Raw genomic sequence first — 24,351 nt, 5'->3', positions numbered from 1 at the left:
AAGTGAAGCTCTAACAACCAGAAATTTTAGGTCAGCCAAATTCTTTAACTCAAATTTCAGTTCTAGCCCAAAGAGTGGAAGAAAGAAATTCAATTTTGGAAGAGGCCAAATGGGGGGTTGGGCCGACAGGGAAAATTTGGGAGAATTAGTCATGGCCCACATTTTAACTTAAACCCAACTGGAAGGGAAGAACAAAAAAGAGCCCACACCCACATAACCCAAACCCATATAACCCAACCCAGCACCACCCAAACACATTCAATTTATAATACAAAGATTCAGCCCCAAAACACAAATTTCAGGCGTGCTTCCACCGAGAACAACTCCAGTTACACGTCAACTCCAGCAGACACCTTCAGATCTTCCAACTTTTGACGAGATTTTCCTTTCTGAAGGTTGACAGAATCCGAGATCCAGAGAAAGAGAGAAAAGGGGTTATGTTATAGATGTGATGCAAAATTTTCACCTGGGCATAGGTGCAGTGAGAAACAGTTTCAGATTGTTTTGCTTGAGGGAGAAGATGACGATCCAGAGTTGCAGGAAGAAGAGGAAAAAGAGGAAGTTGCAGCTAAACAAAATCAAAGCCATGTGGAGCTATCCATCAGCTCGGTGGTGGGAATATAAGGGCCAAAAACGATGAAGCTTAAAGGGAGTGTCCACGGTAAGGAATTAATTGTGTTGATTGATAGTGGGGCTTCCCACAATTTCATTGGTTTGGATGCAATGGGTAGGTTGGATTTACCATTGGTTACTACCCCATCCTTCAGAGTCAGAGTGGGAGATGGTTATCGGGTGACATGTCAAGGGGAATGTAAAGCGGTTCCACTGGAATTACAAGGAATGGTTATAGTTCAAGATTTTTTTTTTGTTTGAAATGGGGAGCGCTGATGTAGTACTCGGGATGGCGTGGTTGAAGACTTTAGGGGAAATAGTAATTAACTGGAAGAAGAAGATTATGAAGTTCAGATTAGGAGAGCGAATGGTACAACTACGAGGGGATCCTTCCTTAAGCAAAGCACTAGTGTCTCTGAAGGCCATGATTAAGACTGTACAGAGGGAAGGACAATGAGTGTTAATCGAGTTTGGGGAGACTCAGAGACAAACGGGAAACGAAAAGAGAATTGACGAAAAATTGGTGGAGATGCTGGATAAGTTTGGACAGGTGTTCGAACCCTTGGCCGGATTACCACCCATCAGAACTCAAGACCATTCAATTCCATTAGTGTTAGGAACCCAACCCCCAAATATTCGACCGTATAAATACCCATACTATCAAAAGAATGAGATAGAGCGTATTGTTAAAGAGATGATGGCTTCCAAGATCATCAAACGCAGTGTGAGTTCGTTTTCAAGTCCCGTGCTACTAGTGAAAAAGAAAGATGGTGGATGGAGGTTTTGTGTTGACAACAAGGCCGTGAATAAAATTACAGTACCAAATAAGTTTCCAATTCCGGCAATTGATGAATTATTTGATGAACTAGGAGAAGCATCGATATTCTCCAAACTGGACTTGAAGTCAGGTTACCACCAGATACGAGTCCTCCCTGAAGACACCCACAAGACGACATTCCGGACTCACGAAGGACATTATGAATTTTTGGTTATGCCCTTCGGATTAACAAACGCACCTTCCACTTTCCAAGCATTGACGAATGAAATTTTCAAGCCGCACTTGCGCAGGTTTATACTTGTTTTCTTCGACGACATACTCGTCTATAGTAAGGGGATGAATGAGCATTTGGGACATTTGGCAACTGTCCTTCAGATTCTACTGGAACATCAGTTGATAGTGAACATAAAAAAATGTTTGTTCGGGCAGCGACAGATAGAGTATTTGGGGCATGTCATCTCAGCTGAAGGCATAGCCGTCGACCCATCCAAGATAGAGAGCATCATCAAGTGGCCGGTACCAAAGAATGTGAGAGCACTCCGTGGGTTTCTCGGTTTAACAGGCTACTATCGACGTTTTGTCCAAGATTACGGTAAGATCGCAGCACCCCTAACAACTTTACTTAAAAAAGATGCTTTCAGATGGAATGAAGCAACCCAAACTGCATTTGAAGAGTTGAAGAGGATTATGACTAGCGTTCCGGTTCTAGCTATGCCTGATTTTCCCAAAAAGTTTGTGATAGAAACAGATGCTTCGGGCAATGGATTAGGGGCAGTTTTGTCGCAAAAAGGACAGCCACTCGCGTACATAAGTAAAGGGTTGTCGATGAAGTCTCAGTTAAAGTCAGTCTATGAACGGGAACTCATGGCTGTGGTGCTAGCCACTCAAAAGTGGCGTCATTACCTCCTGGGACAGCAGTTTGTTATCCGAACAGACCAACGGAGCCTGCACTTCCTGACTGACCAAAAATTGTTCAGTGAAAGTCAACAGAAATGGGTCATCAAGCTGCTGGGATTGAATTTTGTCATACAGTATCGATCAGGAACAGAAAATAAGGTTGTTGATGCACTGTCTCACAGAGAAAAAGAGGCGGAACATAATGCCATAATCGTGGGTGCAGGTATGAAGGACTTAGAAGAAGCTATTCAAAAGGATGAGAAAATGTGTCACATTATTCAACAACTTCTGATTGATCCAAAGGGCCGACCTCCCTTCCAACTGGCAGGCCATCACTTACTCTATCAGGGCAGGTTAGTAGTCCCTAAAATAGGCCCTTACATACAAAACCTTATACATGAGTTTCATTCTTCACCTATAGGGGGGCATTCCGGATTTTTTAGAACCTACAAACACATTGGCAATGTGGTTTATTGGGAGGGATGAGAAAGGATATCAAGAATTTTGTGAAAGCTTGCGCGGTCTGCCAACAGAACAAATACTAGGCCTTGAGTCCTGCAGGATTGTTGCAACCACTACCCATTCCGAATCAAGTTTGGGAAGATATATCTATGGACTTCATTTCAGGGCTTCCGAAGGCCAGAGGGGTAGATACTATCCTAGTGGTGGTCAATCATCTCTCGAAATATAGCCATTTCATCACATTGCAGCATCCCTACACCGCTAAGGAAGTCGCTGAGGTATTTATTAAGGAAATAGTCTGCCTACATGGGTTTCCACGATCAATCATTTCTGATCCAGACCGAATCTTTATGAGTCATTTCTGGGGTGAGTTATTTCGCTAATCGGGGACCCAGCTCCACATGAGTTTTGCCTATCATCCACAAACGGACGGGCAAACAGAGGTGGTAAATCGTTGCTTGGAAACTTATCTTAGGTGCTTTGTTAATGGGCAACAGCAACAATGGCCGAAATGGATACCTTGGGTAGAATTTTGGTTCAACACCACATTCAGTGTATCGGCAGGTATGTGTCCCTTAAAGCATTGTATGGCCGTGACCCTCCGACAATATTAAAATAGACAGATCATTCCTCCCGAGTTGATGAAGTTCACCACCAACTCTAGGACCATAACTACATGCTCCAAGACTTAAAGTACAACTTGGTTCAAGCCCAAAATCGCATGAAAATGTATGCAGATAAAAAGAGAATAGAAGTCGATTTTAAGGTGGGGGACTTAGCCTATTTGAAACTTCAACCATACAGGCTATGCTCTCTAGCAAGGTGCCACAATGAAAAGCTTAGCCCACGATTTTATGGTCCATTTGTAATCAAAAACAAAATCGGGGCAGCAGTTTACCAATTAGATCTTCCTCTTTCAGCTCGCATACACGATGTTTTTCATGTGTCTCAATTGAAGAAAGCCATTTTTCCAATTTCCAATGGCCAGCCCTTTCCGAATAACCTCAACGAAAACTTAGTTTTGAATGTGGAACCCCAATCAATTCTCAAAAAACGAAAACTACTGAATGGGCAATGGGAAGTTCTCATTCACTGGAAAAGACTGCTGGAATTTGAGAGCACTTGGGAAGACATCTACACCCTCAATACTCAATTTCCCTCTTTCCACCTTGAGGACAAGGTGGCTCTTCTTGGGGAGGGTAATGATAGATCACACGCAATACAGGTCTACAATAGGCAAAGGAAGCATAGCAGAGGATCACAAGCTGGGCTGGAAAAATAGTACAGGACAGATGGCAACAGGATAGAGGACAGTCAGCATAAGACAAATGGCAATATGGGAGAAGAGCAGTACAACATTCTGTTAGTGGACTGCTAGATAGATGGCAATATAGGAGAGGAGCAGTACAACATTCTGTTATATTGGGTATTACAAAAAGAGAGTAGATATGAGAAAAGGGGTAGGAGAGGACAAGGAATTTTGGGAGGCAGCTGGCCCTCGAAGCACAGCAGTGTTATCTTTTATTCTTTGAATTTTTTTGAGTACGTTGTAAGCTTTTATTCTGGTTTTTGTTTGCATTTCTAAAAGTGTAATACACAGTCTGAATCATTCCAATACAAGCTTCAACTCTTGAATTTTCTGTTACATTTCTCTTTTTTTAACTGTTACATTTCATTGCTGGGTTTGTTGAGTTGCTGAATCCTATCAGTAACAAAGTATTTCAAGCGATGCTTGATTGTGGTTTCACGCCAAACAATCTTGTTTACACTGTTTTGATTGATGGACACTTCAAAACAGGTAACTTGATAGAAGCATTTGCAACATTCCGATGCATACTTGGGCTAGCAGTGCATCCAGACTTGCAAACTTACAATATCTTTACAAATCGCCTTTGTAAGAATGGGAAAACCAAAGAAGCCATTATGGTCCTCTTGGAAATGAAAGAAAAGGGTTTGGTTCCTGATGTTGTCACCTACAGCTCTGTCATCTTAGGATGCTGTAAACAGGCTGAGATTGAGAAGGCTGTTCAACTTTATGATGAGATGTGTTCTAAAGGTATTGATCCAAATATTTATATGTTCAACTCACTAATTGATGGACTGTGCAAGCTGGGAGATATGCGGAGAGCGAGAAAATTGTTTGGTGGTATTCAAGAAAAGGGATTTGCACCTGACAATGTAACTTACTCCACGATGGTAGATGGATACTGCAAAGCTGGGGATTTGGCTGAGGGTTTCAATTTATTTAATGTGAAGCAATCAGAAGAGGTTGAACCACATAGGTTTGTGTACAATGCCCTTTTGTATGGGTGTTGCAAGGAAGAAGATATGGAGAAAGCATTGAATTTGTTACATGAAATCGTGCAGAGGGGTTTTGCTACTACATTCTCTTATAATATTTTAATTGGTGGGTTCTGTAAGTTACGGAACCTGCAAGAAGCCAACTGTTTGTTACAGGAAATGATAGAAAATCAGATTTTACCAGATTGTGTGACTTACGCAATTGTGATTGGTTGTATTTGCAAGAAATGGAAGATGGAGGAAGCATACCATCTTTTCTTGGAGATGCAGAAGAAGAATGTGACGCTTGATGTAATAACTTACATTTCACTTTTGTATGGTTACCACAAATTAGGGAAAACCTCTGAGGCTTTCGCATTATATGAGAATATGGTGGCGAAGGGTGTCAGGCCGGATGCAATAACTACGAGATACTTATCGAAGTTCACTGCAAGAAAGATAACTTGATTGAAGCTTTCCAGTTGCAGAAGGAAATCTTGGGGAAGGGTTTGCTATCTAAGGGAACTGCTTATGATACACTGATAGATGGTGTTCGCAAGAAAGGAGATCTTTCCAAAGCTGTAGGGATCCTTGACGAAACGAGACAGCAAGGGGTTAAGCCCCGTTTTGGTACATGTAGTAGTAGTAGTAGTCAGTAGCACTGGAGTCCGTGGTCTACGTGAAGGAAGCAAAATAGATGAAGCAACAGGAATGTTAGAACACTACTCTCTGTTTCATTTACCATTTGATATGTGTACAATAGATGAAAAGGATATGCAATAAAGGATCACTTCCTTTTTTATTTTCTTTTGTCTTCTTGTACATGTATCAAACGGTGAGATAACATAAACAGTGAAGTCTAGCATAGAACCACCACTGTCCAGCGGTCAACTAAGACCCTTGGGTGTATTATTCGATCTAGTTTGATTCGTTTGAGTTGTTAATAGGAGTGGCAAACGAGAGGATTTATCTGACTGTTAAGTTTAGAGCCCTTGAGGATTAGTTGAGGTACACACAAGTTGGTCTGGATACCCCCTATCAAAAAAAAAAAAAAAATCTAGCATGGAATTTTGATAAAATAATGCAAATTATGAGTCAATAATAGATTATAGGTGCTAACTCAAAATGCTAATTGGGTTGCCTAAAAATAGCCTCTTTTATAAGGTAGTCAATAATAGATTATAGAGCTCGGTTTGATGGAAAATCAAAGGTGCATATTGTTTTCATTTTTATGCTTAAAAATTGTAAAGTTCATTCTAGCAGAAAGAGAAAGCAACTTTTGAATAAAGAATTTTTCTTTTTCTTTTTCTTTTCTCATATATATATATATATATTGGTGATAGGATTTTCCGAGCCAGTTTGGGTGCACCTTAACTAATCCTTCGGGATTTTTTAAGGGTTCTTGAAGTTGACAGTTAAGTAAATCCTTTCAATGGCCACCCCTATTAGCAACCCAAGTGGATCGAACTCAAGACCTCTTGAGTAATACACCAAAGAGTCTTAGTTGACCGTTGGACCACTCAGTACAGGTTAAATTTCATATTTTTTTTTTCTTTCTTAGAACTAAAACTTTTATTTCAAATTAAGATTTTTAACGTAAAATTGTAAATGAGAATTATTAATTAACGTATTTAGACACACCCATTAAGACGAACAAAATAAGTTTTATTGGTGGTGAAAGTGATAAATTTTGTCATTTTAATTTTCTTTTATGTATTTTCAAACAAATATGTCAAATTTTTCATTTTCTTGATTATAAATATTGTTTTCAAACAAATATGTGGAATTTGTTTTCACTTTTCATCTTTTCAAATCATTTTCAATATTTAAAAATACAAAAAAAAATTCATTAAAAAAACCACTTCAAATACGTCAATTTTCCACTCAAACATTTAGGGTCCGTTTAGTTTGTTATTTTTGATAGGATTTTAGGAATAATATTGAGTAGTTGAATAGGGTAAGTATTACGAGGTAAAATTTAAAAATTAACAAAAAAACCCTTATGTTTGCTAATTTAACTAAACACCCCAATATATAAATTTTTTGTAAAGTGACAAAAACACTCTCACCCACCCACAGTGCCAGATTCTGGCCACCACCGTCGGAATCTGGTTGGAAAATGGTGTTACAATGCAGACCGGTCGGATCTGGCCAGTTGTGCATTGATATGGTTTTTTTTTGCCAGATCCACTGTGAATCTGACCAGAAAATGTTAGATCGGCAAATTATCGATCAGTTTCGGTCGTTTCTACGTCGGAATCTGGCAACTATAGGTGGATGGGGGTGTTTTTGTTAATTTTTAAACTTTTTTTTCTCTAGGGGTGTTTATAAATTAATAAATTTAAGGGGTTTAAAAGTAATTAAAAAATATAACAGTATTTCCCAAATAATTAAACAAACATGTATTTTTGGAACAAGATAGAGAATAATAAAACAAATAGACCCTAAACTACTTATAATACCGTTTTCATCTAAAAATCATATCTAAGGGGGTGTTTGTCTAAGCTTATAAGCTGGTCAAACTTGCTTATAAGCTCTAAAATTAAGCTGACCTGTTTGTTTATAATTTTTTTGAGCTTATAAGCTAAAAAAAATAAGTTGGGGGGAGGTACTTTTTTTTTTTTTGGCTTATAAGCACTTTGCTTATAAGCTAGTTTAACCAAGTATATTACCACATTATCCTTGTTTAATTTTAAAATTCCATAATATGTCATTGTTTAATGTAGTACCTTTTTTAGTAATTTTATAATAAAATGTACTTATAAGCCACATTTTACCAAATACGTCAATTACTTATCAGTCATTTATAAGTACTTTAACCAAACACGTAATTACTTAAAATTTTAAATGCTTATAAGTTAATTTTAGCTTATAAGCAATGGTTACTTATAAGTTAATTTTCATAAGCTTAGACAAACGCCCCCTAAGTCTAACCAATCAAACAATGAGACCTCAACCAATCTCAGAATACATTAGGCCTATAATTACTTGACCCACTACTTCTTATAATGATATAAAGACTCACCTTGATTTTTTAAATCAAATATTTGAAAGGGTTTCCCTGTAAAGTATAGTTAGATGACAAAAAACAATTCTCTTCTGGTTGTAGTAATAACAGAAATCCTCGTGCTTTTAAGATTTTGGTGTTAAAATGGACGGCATAAACTTATCATGTTATAAATTCTAACGGCACATTAACGTTTTACTAACATAGGAAATTTCTGATTTCTGAAATATCAGGGGGATATTTGGTATTTGATTAAACCTCAGGGGTCGACGAAAATCGGCCTATTTTAAAATGTTTCTCATGATTTGGATTCAACTCTTCAACAATTTTCGTCCGATCCATCATCATTTTCGGTTTCTGTAAGTTTTATTGAACTCATTTATCTTTTTTTTTTTTTAATGAAAATCTTTGTTCCCTGTGATTGGTTTCTCTTTACTTGGATTAACGCTGCTGAAATTTAAGCTTTCTGTAAATTAATAAGCATTCTTGTGTTTTTGGTGGCTGTGAATTTGAACTTGATTGCTCATTATTAATTGGTATTGTGGGTTTATAATCAAATGTATTAACAATGGGAAAATTTAATAGTTCCTGCCCTTAAGTTGTTCGATGAAATGTCTGGGAGGTTTGTAGTATCACAAAATCTGTCAATGAATCAAGAATCACTTAATGTTATTATTGTGTCCGTTGATACTGGTTCATGAATGTTGACATTTTAAAAAAAAAAAAAAAAATGTCTAGATGATGGCATTCATTTAAATGATATTAATGGGTGATTTAGAGTTTTAGTAATGAGAGATGATGTTCAACTTGCTTAATTAAGGCTGTTCAGGTAAAAGATAGCGTGGTCTTTTTTTTTTTTTTTTTTTTTGTGAGTTTTAAAATTTTCAGTTTGGCGGTTATATACTGTTGAATTGTGCATTTAGTTCCAGTTATTATTATATTTTTACGGGTTGCTACTCACTTTTGCAGGTATTATCAGATTTTATAAATTTTTACAGAAAATTAAGGTACAACCCGTAGAGTTTTGGCATTTGGTAATTTGTTGAGAGTAAGGGATGCTGAGATTCTCTCAACGATGTCCTCTTCTCTTTGCAGACCAACACACAACAACATCAGCTAGACCCTTCAAATCACTAGAGTTTTTCAGCTCCATTGCTGCAAAAGAAACTCAACAACTCTCCAAACAAGTATCAGATTTACTTAGACAAAACAATTGGCAAACACTCATCGCCAATTTACACATTCCCAATAAGCTAAACCCAGATGTGGTTCGCTCTGTTATTCTTCAAAATGAAGTTGGTGACCTCAAACGCCTCTTGGATTTCTTCTACTGGTCAAAATCTCAAACGGGTATCCCACATTTTTTGGATTCTTTCTCCATTCTTGCTATTAGGCTTTGCAACTCCAATCTTTTTGGACCGGCCAATGGTGTGTTGAATAATATGATAAAAACTCGTGAGTCTTGTTCTTCGATTTTTAATTCAATTATTTGTTGCTATAGGAATAGTAGAGGCTCTAATCCGATAGTGTTTGATATATTGATTGATAGTTATAGGAAGATGGGTATGCTAGTTGAGGCCGTGGATACATTTTTGGGTGTTAAAAGTGGTCATATCTTGCCAAGTTTGAGGTGTTGTAATACTTTGTTGAGTGATTTGTTGAAGGGTAATATGATACAGTTATTTTGGAAGGTTTATAATGGAATGTTGGTTGCCAAGATGGATTTTGATTTGTATACATATACGAATTTGGCTAATGCACTTTGTAAGGTTGGGGATTTGAATGGAGCAAAAAAGGTGCTTACTCAGATGGATGAAAAGGGATGTAGTCCTAGTCTTTTTATCTACAATGTTTTGATTGAAGGTACATGCCATGTTGGAGATTTTGATGGTGCATTTCAGCTGAAAAATTCTATGGTTGAGAAGGGATTGGTTCCTGATGCCTATACTTACAATGTGATTATTCATGGCCTTTGCAAAGGGAAGAAACTAAAAGATGCAAAATTGGTGATGGAGGAGATGACTGAAATGGGTTTGAAGCCTCATTATTCCATGTATTCAGCTTTGATTGATGGGTTAATGAGGGAAGGCTCTATAGATGAGGTTTTCAGATTGAAGGATGAGGTGATTTCCAGTGGCATGGAGCTAAATTTGGCTGCCGATAATGCGATTATTCATGGTTTTTGTAAGTATGGAGAGATTGGGAAGGCAGTCGAGATTGTGCATGAGATGACAAGAATGGGCTGCAAACCCAACTCTCAAACTTATTGTTGTTTGATAGAAGGATATTGCCGGGAACATAATACAGGCAGGGTGTTTGAGTTGCTTAATGAAATGGAAAGAAGGAACTTGGTGCCCTCCGAGGGGACTTACTGCACAATTATTAATGAGTTATGCCATTCTAAGGATCTCTCAAGGGCCAGTGACCTTTTGAGGAAGATGTTTGCTGGTGGATTAAAACCTGGTGTTGCTATCTGTAGAACTCTCATTATGTGTTATACTCGTGAAGGTAAGGCTGAGGAGGCAAAATAGATTATAAAGGAGATGAATGATTAAGGAATTCTACCTGATATATTTTGTTATAACCCTATCTTAACATGCCTCAGCAAAGCTGGAAAAATTGAAGAAGCAGAGGCTTGTTTTTTGGAAATTTTGGAGAGGGGTTTAACCCCAGATGCTGTTACTTATAAGGCTTTGATCTGTGTGTACAGTATGAAAGGCAAGATGCAGGAGGCAACAAAGTATTTTAATGTGATGCTCGATTGTGGTTTCAAGCCAAACAATCTTGTTTTCACTGTTTTGATTGATGGACACTTCAAAGCAGGTAACTTGATGGAAGCGTTTGCAGCATTCCAATGCATACTTGGGCTGGCAGTGCTTCCAGATTTGCGAACTTACAGTGTCTTTATAAATGGTCTTTGTAAGAATGGGAAAACCAAAGAGGCCATTCCGGTCCTCTTGGAAATGGAAGAAAAGGGTTTGGTTCCTGACGTTGTCACCTACAGCTCTGTCATCTCAGGATTCTGTAAACAGGCTGAGATTGAGAAGGCCATTCAACTTTATGATGAGATGTGTTCTAAAGGTATTGATCCAAATATTTATATCTTTAACTCACTAATTGATGGACTGTGCAAGCTGGGAGATATGCAGAGAGCGAGAAAATTGTTTGATGGTATTCAAGAAAAGGGATTGGCACCTGATAATGTAACTTACTCAACAATGATAGATGGATACTGCAAAGCTGGGGATTTGGCTGAGGGTTTCAATTTTTTTAGTGTGATGCAATCAAAAGGGGTTGAACCACATAGTTTTGTGTACAATGCCCTTCTGTATGGGTGTTGCAAGGAAGAAGATATGGAGAAGGCGTTGAATTTGTTACATGAAATGGTGCAGAAAGGTTTTGCTACTACAGTCTCTTATAATATTTTAATTGATGGGTTTTGTAAGTTATGGAACCTGCAAGAAGCCAACTGTTTGTTACAGGAAATGATAGAAAAGCAGATTTTACCAGATCATGTGACTTTCACAACTGTGATTGATTATCTTTGTAAGACAGGGAAGATGGAGGAAGCATACCATCTTTTCTTGGAGATGCAGGAGAGGAATGTGATGCCTGATGTAGTAACTTACACTTCACTTTTGTATGGTTACCACAAATTAGGGAAAACATCTGAGGTTTTCGCATTATATGAGAGTATGGTGGCAAGGGGTGTCAAGCCAGATGCAATAACTTATGAGATACTTATTGATGTTCACTGCAAGAAAGATAACTTGATTGAAGCTTTCAAGTTGCAGGAGGAACTCTTGGGGAAGGGTTTGCTTTCTAAGGGAACTGCTTATGATTCACTGATAGATGCTGTTTGCAAGAAGGGAGATCTTTCCAAAGCTGTAGGGCTGCTTGACGAAATGAGACAGCAAGGGATTAAGCCCAGTTTTGGTACATGTAGTACCGTAGTCTGTGGTTTACATGAAGGAGGCAAAATAGATGAAGCTACAGGGGTACTTGGGAATTTGAAAAATCATGGATGGGTTTCAGATGATACTAGTTTGAGTGAATTAGTGACTAGGCATCCAATTGATCAGAATGCTGTGGATACTAGCATAAATAATGCATCACTTGGGAGCGACCTTGGTTGAGAACTGCAGAGGGAAACCACAAACGTTTTGCAATTCTGTTCATAGTTGCTCTGCACCCCCATAAAAGTAAACCATTAATTGATTGAGGTCAGACAAAACTAGTGGACTTTGAATATCAAGGGATCAGCTTTTTAATGGGACAGTGCTTCATGCATAAGCTGAAGCTTTGCATTTTGCATCTGACATGCTGCATCCACACTGTTTGCCATCTTATGTTAGATATTCCAAATATAAATATTATGTTTGAGGTTAGCACAGGTAACGAAATCTAATTTCACTCTAATCTTACATTATTATTGGATTAGTGGCTCTCCTTTGGGAGCTAAAAATTTGTTTCCTCTTGCAGTTATCAACTGGCTAGGCCAGCTAAAGTACCTACACCGGTACTCATTGTAGCCGGAAGTGGAGAATCACAAGCTCTGCAGATCTTCGCATTGTGTCAAAGGTGATAGTATTTGAATTTTATTGAGGTATATCTGTAATTCTACATCGTAGTCACAGTTACCGTACAGATGGTCTATACCTTTTATCTCTTTGGTGATGCCAAATAAAACTTCTCACCCAACAACATGTGGTTTATATTGAGAAACAGATGCTATTCATGAGAGCATAAAATTTTTTGCTTTTGCTTTAAGCTATTATCAAGGTTGATGTTCTCATTTTATTTGAGTACAACATTGGTTCATCTCATCATGGAATAAGTTTTGGTAATAAATGATTTTGTGAACTATATATAGATTATATATAGATATAGAATATAGATATATATATCAAAAGAGGACTTTTAAGCCTTCTACTTGTCATGGGTGCTTATATTGCTTAATCATATAGGTCGTGAACCTTCAGGCCATGACTCGAACCAGAAGCTACAAGAAAATAAGCAGCTGCACAACTAAATAGCGCTCCCCTAGCCCAATGTGCGATTTTGTGGATGCAGCCTGTGCAGAGTTCTTTAGCATACTTACGACACCAAATGCACTGGACCACTCTGAACTGTTTTGGCCTGCGCATTCTTTGGCATGTGAACATGAACCTCTCTCGTGTTATCAGCCTTAATCATTAGTATTTCGATTTCCTTTCAACTTAGTTCTATTTCTAATTTATATTGCTTAATCATATAGGTCGCAAACCTTCAGGCCATGACTCGAACCAGAAGAAAATAAGCAGCTGCAGAACTAATAGCACTCCCCTAGCCCAATGTGCAGTTTTGTGGGTTTAGCACTGTGCAGGGTTTTTTAGCATACTTACGACACCAAATGCACTGGACGACTCTGAACTATTATGGGTGGTGCATTCTTCAGCATGTGAAATGAGCCTCTCTCGTGTTATCAGCCTCAAGAACCCCAAGTAATTGACCGATTTCTGACCATTTACTGTACAAATTACCATGCATTCCTACACATTCTATCTTTAGAATATCATATGATTGAATTTTCGTTGGTGCTGATCATACTTTATATTTGATTAGTACCCATTTTTCCTGCCTGTCGAACCCAGTTATCGAGTTGATTATTGAGAATATTCACATATGTATCAAACCGCATTAACCACGGTTAAGAAGAAGATCTAGAATGCCTGAACCCTACTGGTTCTCAATCAAAAAATCTAGAATGCCCATCGGGTCTGTTTGTTTTACTTTTTTTTTCCTGTCTCATAAAATATATACTTAGTTTCTTATTCTCAAAATCCAATCCTAAATTATTTAACTAGTTTAAACTCCTTAAGTTTATTAATTTAACTAAACACCCCCACCAAAAAAAGTTTATAAATTAACAAAAACACCTCTACTCACTCACATTTGCTTGACCCTAGCCACCACCGTCAGAAGGTAGTCAGAATCTATCGTCATAACAGACTATCGATTGGATATGTCGATAGTGCATCGATCTAACTTTTTTCGATCAGATTCACCATGAATCTAGTAAAAAAAAGTCAGATCTTTAACCACATCTAGTCGTCAACAACGGTCATATCTTTGGTCGTCGTTGACAACTAGATCTAGCTTTTTCTGTCTAAATACTTTGGTCGTTGTTGACTACTAGATGTGACATTTTTCAGCTAGATCTATAATGAATTTGATCGAAAAAAGTCATATTGTATGATCGATCATATTCAACTGGTTGTGTACCATAGATTTCAGTCACCTTCTAATGGTGCAGTCGAAATCTAGTATATGTAGATAAGTACGTGTGTTTTTATTAATTTCAAATTTTTTATTATAAAAGTATTTACTGTTTAGTTAAATTCACGAACCAAGGGTGTTTGTAAATTAACAAACCTATATGTGTTTTTAATTAATTTTCAAATAATAATAATAACTCAACTCATCAACTTTCTCCAAAATTTTATTCAAAATAATAAATACATCGATTTTTTTTTTTTTTTTTTTTTTGGAATCCAAACTACATAATATTATTAAATGCTTAATTACATACATCAAACTGATAAAATTACATGAATCATTTGCATTTTTCTTTGATACAGGCAAGGGATAGAAATCAAAAAACAAATTCCCTGACCAACCTCAAAATCAAAATCAAAACCTTAATAAAGAAACCATACAAACAAAGCTTTCGATTCTTCTGTGCATATAATTTATACGAAACAAAAGGTAAAACCCAAATCCACAATCCCAAAACTAATATCGTTTCCCAAGAATTACGCCAATGATCACAGACACCAGGGCGACTCCGATGATGAACTTGATTTTTGTGGCAGCAGAAACATCGTGACCGTGAGTATGTGTTTCCAAGGAGGAGGAAGAAGTTTGAGCAGCTGCTGCTGCTGCTTCTAACTTTTTCTTGCTTTTTCGTTTTGTAGGTGTCGAAAGAGTCGATCCGATGTCTCTGGATCTCACCTCTGTTACTTCCTTCAATTCTGTCGGACTGTCCACTTCGCTCTGCAACATTATTTAAACATTAGATACGATACATCTAGATATAGATTGTTGTAAAAGAAATACTCTCAAATTATCCATTTGTTTTTTGTTTCTTAAAAGCGATTTGTTGAGTTAGAGTATAAACTGACCTTCAGTTTAGCTTGCAATTTCTGCTCAAGCTCTTTCACTTGCTTGTCTAGAGTTTCAACTTCTTTGTTCTTAGCTTCGAGCTCCTCAAGGGAATGCTTCAGGGCCGCTTCTCGTTCACTTTCTTTATGAGAATCTGCCGCTTTCTGTTAGGTTGGAAACATGAACTAAATCAGTTAATGGTCGATCATTCATTACACACGTATTATGAGTTTCCTCTTAGTAGATTAAGATCAGCTAATTATTTAACCATAATAGCAAAATCAAAATAAAAGTAGATAATTTTGTAGCCATGTCTAAGTTTAACCTGCTCGGCAACCACTGTCTGGGCAAGTTGTAACTCTTTCTGTAGTTGCAGCACTTGTTCATTTAATACATCTCTATCACTGACTTTATGTGCATGATCCTCCAATTTCAAATTAAGTTCTGCCTCTCTTCCAGCAGCTCCTGCTTTAACGTTTTCAACCTACAAAGTTCATGAAAGTCCGAATTAAATCATCCGAGTTTCTGTTCATATACACAAAATAAAATTTCAAGTTTAATTGGATATCGGAAACTTTTTTCTGGAGTTAGTAATACCTCTTCTTTTAATTTAGTTTCAACTGTCACCAACTGCTCTTCAACTTCCCTGAGACGATTTTCCAACTCCGACTTCCCAGCAGCCTCAGACTTGAGACTTTCAATCTCGGACTTTAAAGTGACTTCGATTGCCTTCTGTTGTTGCAGTTGTCCTTCAAGCTGTGATATCAGAGACTGAAGTTCCGTCTTAGCGTTTTGATATGTTTCATTAAGCAGGTTGTTTTCTTCCATGACTGAAGAAATCTGCAGGAAGACAATACATCATTTCAGAATATTATGTGAAAAATACGTTACCGAATTGTTATTTATCAGAATATATCACTCGCACAAACCTGAGATTGCAGTCTTTGAATTTCAGAAGTTAGCTGCTGTTTTAAATCCTTCTTTGATGCATTAATCTGTTCAATAGTTTCATCCTTCTCCACAAGGGTTGCAGAAAAGTTTGCTTGTAAATCACTGAGTTTGGTCTCATACGTAGCCAGATCCTGAGTTAGTTTCAGATTTGCCTCAGCCAATCCTCCACTCTCTCTTTCAAAGTGACCTGACCTGGTTTGCAGCTCCTCAACAATACTTTCCAGATTTTTCAACTTCAAGACAGTCTCTTCCAGCTCAATTTTCCGAGTTTCAGCAATCATTGATGCCTCTTGAGCCTGTTCTTCATATATTTTTATTTGGCCTTCAAGCACATTTATCTTGTCATTCAAGTCATTGGCTTCTGTATCTCTCTGAGTAAATCTTTGAATAGCCTCATGCAATTGACTTTCTGCTTCTTTGATGCGAGCTTCAGTTATAGAATGAAGTTCTGATGCCCTTGAGTGCTGATCTGTTAACTCTGTAATAGTGTTCATATGAGAAGAAAGTTGTCGGGCAGTGACTTCCTTTTCAGAGATTGCAGAATTTAATAATTCCTGAAGTTCGGCAACCTTGCTTTTGAGCTGATTGTTTGTCTCAACTAAAAGTTCATTCTCTGAGGAAGAGATGGAAGCTCTATTTCCTGTTTCTGCTACTTGCCTTTCAAGTTCTACTTTTGCACTCTCTAAAGAAACTAGCTTAGATAAGCATGTATCCAACTCCTCCTTCAATGATGCAGATTTTCCAGCTTCTTCGGCTACCTGCTGTTCATAAATCTTCACTTGATCTTCAAGAAGCTTCAGTTTCTCGATCAAAGAATTTGCCTCAGAGTCCCTGATGCTGAAGTTTGCTAATGCTTCTTGTAGTTTAAGCTCTGACTCTGTTGTCAGGGATGTGTGTACTGATTCAAGCTCTGAGTTTCTGGCAGTAGCTTCCTCTAACACCTTACCTTGGTGCGCCAGTTGCTCTTCAGCAGATTTAAGTTTCTCCATTACCTCACTTTCTCTCAATCCAGCAGCAGTAAGATCATTCTCGATGCTTTCCAGCCTATTTTGTGTCAGACTTAATTCATTCCTCAAGACTTCCAATAGATTTTCAGCTTCAGCAAGCTTTTCGCTGTAGCCATTCGATGAGTCTTCTAACTTTTTCTTCTCATCTGTTGCAACATTCAGGGATTCTGTCAACTCCCTCTCCTTATCATTTGCCATTTGCAGCGCAACTTCTAAGCTTGATGCTTTTGCCTGGAACGCCTCATACTCTGATGCCAGTTGAGATACATGATCACATTGTTTCTTGGATTCTGCTTCTTTGTCCTCACATTTCTTCTCTAATGTGCTTATTTGCTCTTCAAGTTCCTGAATCCTATACTTCTCCGCTTCTAGCAACAGCTCCAACTCATTCGCTTTCTTGCCAGCCTCCTCTACTTTGGAATGGGATGTCTGGAACAAATCTTCTAGTTCAGTGCTGCGCTGATGACTCATGTTGGCTCTGTCCTCGTGTTCAGCACTTCTCTCCTTGGCAATCTTCAACTCCTCCTCAAGCTCTGAATTCCGTGAGAATGACTGGTTTAGGGTTGATTCCAGCTGGGTTATCTTTTCCTGGTAATCTTGCATTTGGTCACCCAGTAGTTTCTTTTCTTCCTCGACTGCTTTTAATGCAGCACTGAGTTCAGAGATTTTCTCAGAAAATTCTCTCACTTCTCTCTCAGTGTCGCTGCTTTTAAGTTCAACTAAATTTAACTGTTGCTCAAGTTCCACATTCCTTTGTTCTGCTGCTATAAAGCGTGTCTCAAGCTCTCTCAATTGTGATTTTGCCTCTTCAGCTGCTTCATTTGAAGCTTGGATTACATCCTCAAGCTCAAGATTCTTTTGAGTAGCAGTTGCTGCTGCAGCTTCCGACTCATTATGGAGGTCCTCTAGAGACTTCAACTTCTGCTCAAGCTCTGCATTATTAGACAAAGCTTGAGACAAAAGAGAATCTGTTTTACTGAAATTCTCATCTGAAACCTTCAATTTTTTCTCAAGTTCACTGCACAACTCCTTCGTGATTGCTAAATTACTGGTAAGATCAGCCATGGCTGCTTCAAGTGCTTCCTTCTCTTCAGTTACTTTAGCCAGATTTTCCTGTACAGTTGAGATCTGTGCTTCCTGGGCTTTGAAACCAGCTTCAACTGATTCCCTTGTATTGACTTCGACTTGTAGCTTCAACTTGATATCTTCCAACTCAGAAATCTTTGCTTGAAGGTCTTCCTTAGACAAGGCGAGCAGATCATTGACAGCAGAGATTTCTTCTTTCACCTGTGATTCTGATGCCTTTTTGAGTTCCAACTCCTGAGTCAGTTCACTTACAAGAGCTTCATTTGAAGAAAGTCTTTGTTCCAAGTCCAGCACTTGTGATTTTGAAAGTGCTAAACCTTCTTGAACTGCAAAAAGATCTGCTTTGGTGCTCGTTAGTTCTTCTTCTACTTTCTGACTCTCAGCAATCTTCTCATACAGGCCCTTGAGTTCTTCTTGTAGTGTAGCCATCCGACCTTCCATTTCTTTTGTACTTGCATTCGCCACTTCAAGCAACCTCTCAAACTCCGAGGCCCGCTGTGTCTCAGATTCTGCATGTGAACCACTTTGTTTGTGCAGTTTCTCAAACTTCCGAGCTTCTCCAATAGAGGTTTGCAGCTTATCCTCCAAGTCTTGCATTCTCTTTCTTGATCCGTCCAGCTCAAGGTTTAGACCATCAAATGCTTCTTTCACTTCTATCAGTTCCTTGTGCTTTGCTTCTTGAGCTTGCAAAGTTTTTTGCAAAGCATTGAGCTTTGAACTGTAGTTCTCCTCGGCTTCAACAATCTGCTCTTGCAATTTCTTGTGACTGCGTTCAAGCTCCTCGTCTTTCTTCCCACTTTCTTCCAACTTTTCTTTTGTAAGTAAAACCTCGTCCTTCAGTGTCGTATTCTCAGATTCTGAATGCTTCAATGCAGCAGCAACTCTTTCCAGTTCAAGCTCAAGTTCTTTCATCTTCTCTTGGGCTTCCAGTAATTCTCTGCTGGAACCACTTGAGCTTCTTTGAACAACGGATGGCTTGTCATCATTTGCAGATGTTGTATCCGCTACATGAGAAACATCCTTCACATCCAAAGATTCCTTCTCCACCTTTATAAATTCACCATCAAAGGTATTTTCCTCCTCTTCTTTCTTCCCTTCTTTTCCAACATTTGGCATGTCTCCGTTTATTACCTGTGAGAGTTTCAAAATCAATGATCTATGCTATCGAACATGAATATCCTGAATGTTTATTTTCTAGGTGGTATAAGTTGGTTCGAACAAATTCATTTGCACTTTATGTGTCAATTGTTGTGACATAAATCATCACCAAATCTCTATATGTTCATGTTTAAGTATTGAATCATGATCAGAGATACAAATGCCATGACCTTTATCCTCCCTTCCCTCGGTTGTATTGTAAGGTCTTATAAATTTTTGGCTTTAAGGTCTTACACAAATTTTATTTATCATATTGTTTCTGTTTCTGTTGTTATGTTATTCTATTATTAACTTCAACTCATTCAGTTCTCTGTTATGAGTTTTGGCAGTTTTATTCTTGTTAACTAACCATTCGGGGATTTTTGTCTCTTATACCCATTTCACCTAACAATCTTTCGTTGCAATGTAACCACAAAAAAGCATCCATGTAAAAGTACAGAAATAAAAGGAATATGTGTTTACCTTAACTGGAACAGCAACGTCCTCAACTGACTTTATCACTGGGATTTCTGAACTCACTTGTGTCTCTTCTTCCATGTTAAAGCCAAACTGCAGCTACCTGGACTTTTCTCTCTGCAAATTTCACAAATTGATAGTGTTACTTCACAGTAATGCAAAGCTAAATTTGGTAAAAATTTCTAAATATCTATGGGCTTATGGTAACTCTCTTAGGTTTGGTTAGTGTATTAATACCCATCCTTGCAAAGAGATTTTCAGTATATTTTACAAGAAATTTTGGTAAACATTTGCTACAAAAATTAAGAAAACAAAAAAATGAATTATGATTAAGATTTAAGAGTAGAGTAAATAATTTGGTAGCATGATTTCACTTTGGATTGTGTGCCGAGGATGACAATGGCATCTTAGTGTTGTTGGTAGGCGTCAAAATTTATAATTCATAACAGCCTGTTTTATTTTGTCCTATACCTTTTTACCTGACGTGGAAAATTTAGGCTTCTTTTCTAGCCTTGATTCGCTTTTTCGATCAAACTCTAAAAGCCTAGTAGCGTACCAATATGTTCTTCAAAATTAAATTTAAGGAATATTTATAGTTTATTCCATCTTTTGCCATCGGTCCTTAGCATTACGTTACGTGTAAGATTCAGCTTTTCTCTCATGGTTCATATAATTGAAAAATGAAATTTGGCAATACTCGATTCGGCACCTTGACTAAATTTATGTGGGAACCAATAAGTCATTTCGGGCCTAGATATTTTATAGTACAGAGCCAGGTAACTTGTACCAGATCGATGTGTTTATAACTTTATATATAACTTTTCGTAAAGAATTATAAGAAAATACAATTGAAACCATATACCAATGGACACATCATGAATGAAGATTATAAAAGATCAACAAAACCCAAATCACTTTTATGTTATTTATTTTAAAAAATAAAAATTGTAAAGGAATTATAGGAAAATACTTGAAAACTGTTTTGACTTATAAAATCCAAAACCACATGTGATTGGGCATGTGCACCCACTTGAGTTGGCAGATCACAATAACTGCCACCATAAAAACAATAAATTCACATATCACCTTTATCATATAGAAAGGTTAAACATATTTCAAAAATTACCATCATAAAACAATAAAACCGATAATAAATGTCATATTTATAACAAATGAAACGTTAAGCTGAAATTGTAACCGAGAGTTTATATTTCCATGTCATAAATGATTTTCAAAAGAAAAATAATAGCATCAGTTTGGCGGTGCAGGACCTACAAATGCTAATATTGAGAGACAAATAATGAAACGAGATTTAATAAGATCAAAGTTTGCTTTTGATTGTGCAAATACACCAAAAAGAAAGCACGGAGATTGGAGCCCACTAAAGTAGTAGTAGGCAGCCAATCTATTTAGCTTAATTTTTGTTCTTTAATCTTTATTTCAACTGCAAAATTAAAGCGCTTGACAGCTCAATCTTATAGCTATCAGCCCTTTATTTTTTCCATGCCAACCTAATTTATAATGCGTTTAAGAGTAAAGTATGCAATAAAGAATTTCTTATAAAAATAGAAATTGAAAGCTATTTTCATTGAAATTCATGATTTTAGCCTAAATTACAAGCAGTCCAAAGACAGTATTAATATATGGCATAATTATTTAAAAAAAAGATGAAAAGTAAAAGAGGTTAAATTTTTGTTTATGAAATTTTGATTCCATTAAGGTGATGCGTTACTTTCAGAGGTTTTATGCAGTCAAAAAGTGATGAAAAGAATCGGAAACAAACAAAGATCGCATTACTTTTCTTCAAAAGCAAACAAATTATACGGTGAATTTAATCAAATCAAATTAAATTAAAGATCATAAATCAGTGTCCAGTTCACTCAAAGTGAGAGTGAAAGAGCAGATGAACTCGGATTCTAATCAGTAAAAGAACTCGGATGGAGCTGGTTTCAATAAGAATCGATTCGAAAGAAAGATCAAAAACAGAAACAGCGGCAACAGTTTCAAAAAACATATAGAGAAGAAGCTAGTAGAAGAGTAAGAACATTTACATGATAAATTTACATCAAAATTCAAACACAGCCGATTCAAAACAGTTGATCATATAAATCCAGAAGCAGTAATCACCGTAAACAAACAAAGATCACAACACAAAAACAAAAACAGAGGCAACAGTTTCATAGAACAAGTAAAAACAGAGTAAGAAGATGATCGCATAAATCCAGTAAACAAAGATCACAACAAAAACACAAAAAACAGGAACAGAGGCAACAGTTCGTGAAACAAGAAGCAAGAAATAGGTAAAAGATAATGATACTAATCATCATTTTCATACATTCATTCACCAAACTGAATCAAATGAAATAATAATAATAAAAGGAGAGTTGAGAGTTCAGAGCTGAGAGATTGCTTGCCTGAATGGAAAGTTGAATTGCTTTGCGTTTAAGAAGCGTTTAGATTGTGATTATTTTTTTTTTTTTTTTAAATAATAAGAGATTTAGTTTGTTGAGGAGGAAGGGAAAGAGAAATTGAGAGAGAGAGGAGAGGGAGAAATGGTGGTTTATAAAGTAGCTCAAGAAATGAAGTAAGGCTCCACTTAGTAGTGGTGTCAGGTGTGGGGTCTATTCAATACCCAATCACACAATGGGAGCCTCCCAACGCAGCCGTTTTCCTTTTCTATTTCCACTTTTGCCCCTCCATTTGTTTTTAACTACTTCCTTGCCATCTTATACAAAATTAATTATATAAATATACGGAAATTCTCTTAAGTCCATGTTCTGATCACATTGCCGCCCACCGGTTGCCGTCCTCCGTATATCAGTTTTGATTTTACGATGGTAATTTACAATTTCATATTAATGGAGTTGTCCACGTTAGTTTTTGCAATCTAGAAAACGACCATTATTTCATTAAATTTAAGGATGATGATATAATTAAGAATTAAGAATAAGATTTAAGAAGCATAACTAACGGTTTAAAATAATAAATCAATGGTTTCTTTATAAACGATTTAAATAAATAAACACTTAAAACTTGAAAATGACCAAAATTATGATTTTGGTTTCTTTTATATTAAATTTTTTTTACAAAATACTTAAATATCCAACATATTTTCAATAACTTTTAGATCTTAAATATGAAAAACATGATTCAAAAATCGTACCGAACGGTACCTAAAATCGGAAAATACATTTATCTTGTGAATGCAAAACTAAGTTCAAAATATTCCCATTCACATTATCATATTTATTATTTTCTGCATTTAACATGCATGTTCCCTGATTTTGTGCATATTTAAATTACCTAATTAACAAGGCTTAAAATTATGCAAATTAATAAGCTTAATACAATTAAATTTAATTAAAATAACCACTTGGGTTGTGATCGGATGACAAAATTGTGAAATATTCAGAGGTCTTGTATTTAAGTCACACAAGGTAATTAATCACCTATTATATTTGTGACTTATTTAATTCATTGGATTTGTCCGAGTATTCAATGAACCCGAACACCCTTGTTATAAAAGATAATAATAATAAATAAATAAATAATTAAAATTAAATCTAAAACGGTAAGCATGACTTCACATGACATTTCAATTGACGGCAGAAGCTTACAAAAAATTAATTTGGCTAGCATCTAGCGGTAAAGTGACGATGGAGGTGAAATAACATGGTGATTACAGTTCATACATATAATATATAGTAAGACACAATTATAATACAAATATAATTGCAATATTAAGACACAATTATGTCACATTTAAAAAAATTAAATTAAATATATCTCTAATACCATCAAAACCATTTTTAACGATAATGAAGGTCATTATTATAATTATTATTATTATTTTAATACTTTGTTCTAAAGAATGTTTAATCGGATCCAACATAATCAACTCAAATCAAAATTAAAATCTTAGATCTGATCTAAACATGTGTACATTTTCTCCTCTAATTATTTATTAGTACAATTATATTTTTTTTTTTTTTTAATAATTATGAAATTAGAAAGAAAAAAGAGGGCAAAATAATAATTGAACAAAGATAAGAAAATGAAAGCTTTATGGTCTCAAAGGTGGCGGCCACCAGCGACCGACCAAACCGCCCTCCTATGCGACTCTGTTTTCTCTTCTTCGCCTGATTATGACTTTTCCTCTTCCCTTTTTAGTATTATGTCAAATTTTAATTAATTTGCTTTTAGACCTAAAATTCGAACCTAAAATATAAACAAAAATATTCGCTTTGACTTATTTAGAATAAAATTATGTTAACAACATTTCTTACAATTTCTTTCATAAACTCTGACGTGATAGTCGTAATTGGTCATTTGGGTGCGTTTGGTTCATTATTTTGGATAGGATTTTGGTTCGATATGGTCTTTTTCGGCCAGATCTACAGCCGAATGTGGCCGTCACGGCCGCAAAGGTCCTTCTTTGGCCGTCGTTGCGGCTAGACTGATGAATAACCTGCAGTTTCAGTCGTAGTGTAAGCGTTGTGACAGATTTCGGCTAC

At 36.6% G+C, this 24,351-nt stretch overlaps 3 protein-coding genes across 4 annotated transcripts; 2 read left to right on the top strand and 1 right to left on the bottom strand.

Moving 5' to 3' along the window:
- Nucleotides 1-1,309: 1,309 nt before the first annotated feature.
- On the top strand, nt 1,310-10,588 carry LOC116112150 (pentatricopeptide repeat-containing protein At5g61990, mitochondrial-like). Its single transcript, XM_031398329.1, has 4 exons — nt 1,310-2,640; nt 4,459-5,341; nt 5,440-5,659; nt 9,090-10,588. Exons 1-4 carry the CDS (start codon nt 1,310-1,312, stop codon nt 10,565-10,567), a joined length of 3,912 nt encoding a protein of 1,303 aa, XP_031254189.1. The 3' UTR covers nt 10,568-10,588.
- LOC116112193 (pentatricopeptide repeat-containing protein At5g61990, mitochondrial-like) lies at nt 10,575-13,185 on the top strand. Of its 2 annotated transcripts, none has more exons than XM_031398368.1 (3): nt 10,575-12,430; nt 12,519-12,617; nt 13,019-13,185. In XM_031398368.1, the coding sequence occupies exon 1, from the start codon at nt 10,748-10,750 to the stop codon at nt 12,170-12,172; it is 1,425 nt and encodes a 474-aa protein (XP_031254228.1). In that variant the 5' UTR covers nt 10,575-10,747; the 3' UTR covers nt 12,173-12,430; nt 12,519-12,617; nt 13,019-13,185. The 2 variants fall into 2 exon arrangements, with proteins under 2 accessions (XP_031254228.1, XP_031254227.1); XM_031398367.1 differs by having other exon boundaries at nt 13,004-13,185.
- A 1,397-nt stretch (nt 13,186-14,582) lies between these two features.
- Nucleotides 14,583-22,374, bottom strand: LOC116112026 (putative leucine-rich repeat-containing protein DDB_G0290503). Its single transcript, XM_031398193.1, has 7 exons — nt 22,252-22,374; nt 19,844-19,954; nt 16,109-19,354; nt 15,777-16,019; nt 15,505-15,663; nt 15,200-15,343; nt 14,583-15,071 (listed from the first exon to the last, which is right to left on the bottom strand). Exons 2-7 carry the CDS (start codon nt 19,916-19,918, stop codon nt 14,811-14,813), a joined length of 4,128 nt encoding a protein of 1,375 aa, XP_031254053.1. The 5' UTR covers nt 19,919-19,954; nt 22,252-22,374; the 3' UTR covers nt 14,583-14,810.
- Between the last annotated feature and the right edge of the window lie 1,977 nt (nt 22,375-24,351).

The sequence above is a fragment of the Pistacia vera genome, unplaced genomic scaffold (genome assembly GCF_008641045.1).
Source record: "Pistacia vera cultivar Batoury unplaced genomic scaffold, PisVer_v2 Contig656, whole genome shotgun sequence".
Lineage (NCBI taxonomy): Eukaryota > Viridiplantae > Streptophyta > Magnoliopsida > Sapindales > Anacardiaceae > Pistacia > Pistacia vera.
Note: the sequence above shows the minus strand (reverse complement) of the source record. Positions and strands in the feature narration are given on the sequence as shown.

What these genes read in the sequence shown, in the direction of transcription:
- LOC116112026 (XM_031398193.1), bottom strand. Translation starts at nt 19,918, where the DNA reads ATGGAAGAAGAGACACAAGTGAGTTCAGAAATCCCAGTGATAAAGTCA. An exon ending in AGACAGTGGTTGCCGAGCAG is followed by an intron (nt 15,344 to 15,504) that starts GTTAAACTTAGA and finishes CCAACCTAACAG; the next exon opens with AAAGCGGCAGATTCTCATAA. An exon ending in AATTGCAAGCTAAACTGAAG is followed by an intron (nt 15,072 to 15,199) that starts GTCAGTTTATAC and finishes ATAATGTTGCAG; the next exon opens with AGCGAAGTGGACAGTCCGAC.
- LOC116112150 (XM_031398329.1), top strand. Translation starts at nt 1,310, where the DNA reads ATGGCTTCCAAGATCATCAAACGCAGTGTGAGTTCGTTTTCAAGTCCC. An exon ending in CACTTACTCTATCAGGGCAG is followed by an intron (nt 2,641 to 4,458) that starts GTTAGTAGTCCC and finishes GAATCCTATCAG; the next exon opens with TAACAAAGTATTTCAAGCGA. An exon ending in AGGGGTTAAGCCCCGTTTTG is followed by an intron (nt 5,660 to 9,089) that starts GTACATGTAGTA and finishes GTTGAGAGTAAG; the next exon opens with GGATGCTGAGATTCTCTCAA.
- LOC116112193 (XM_031398368.1), top strand. Translation starts at nt 10,748, where the DNA reads ATGAAAGGCAAGATGCAGGAGGCAACAAAGTATTTTAATGTGATGCTC.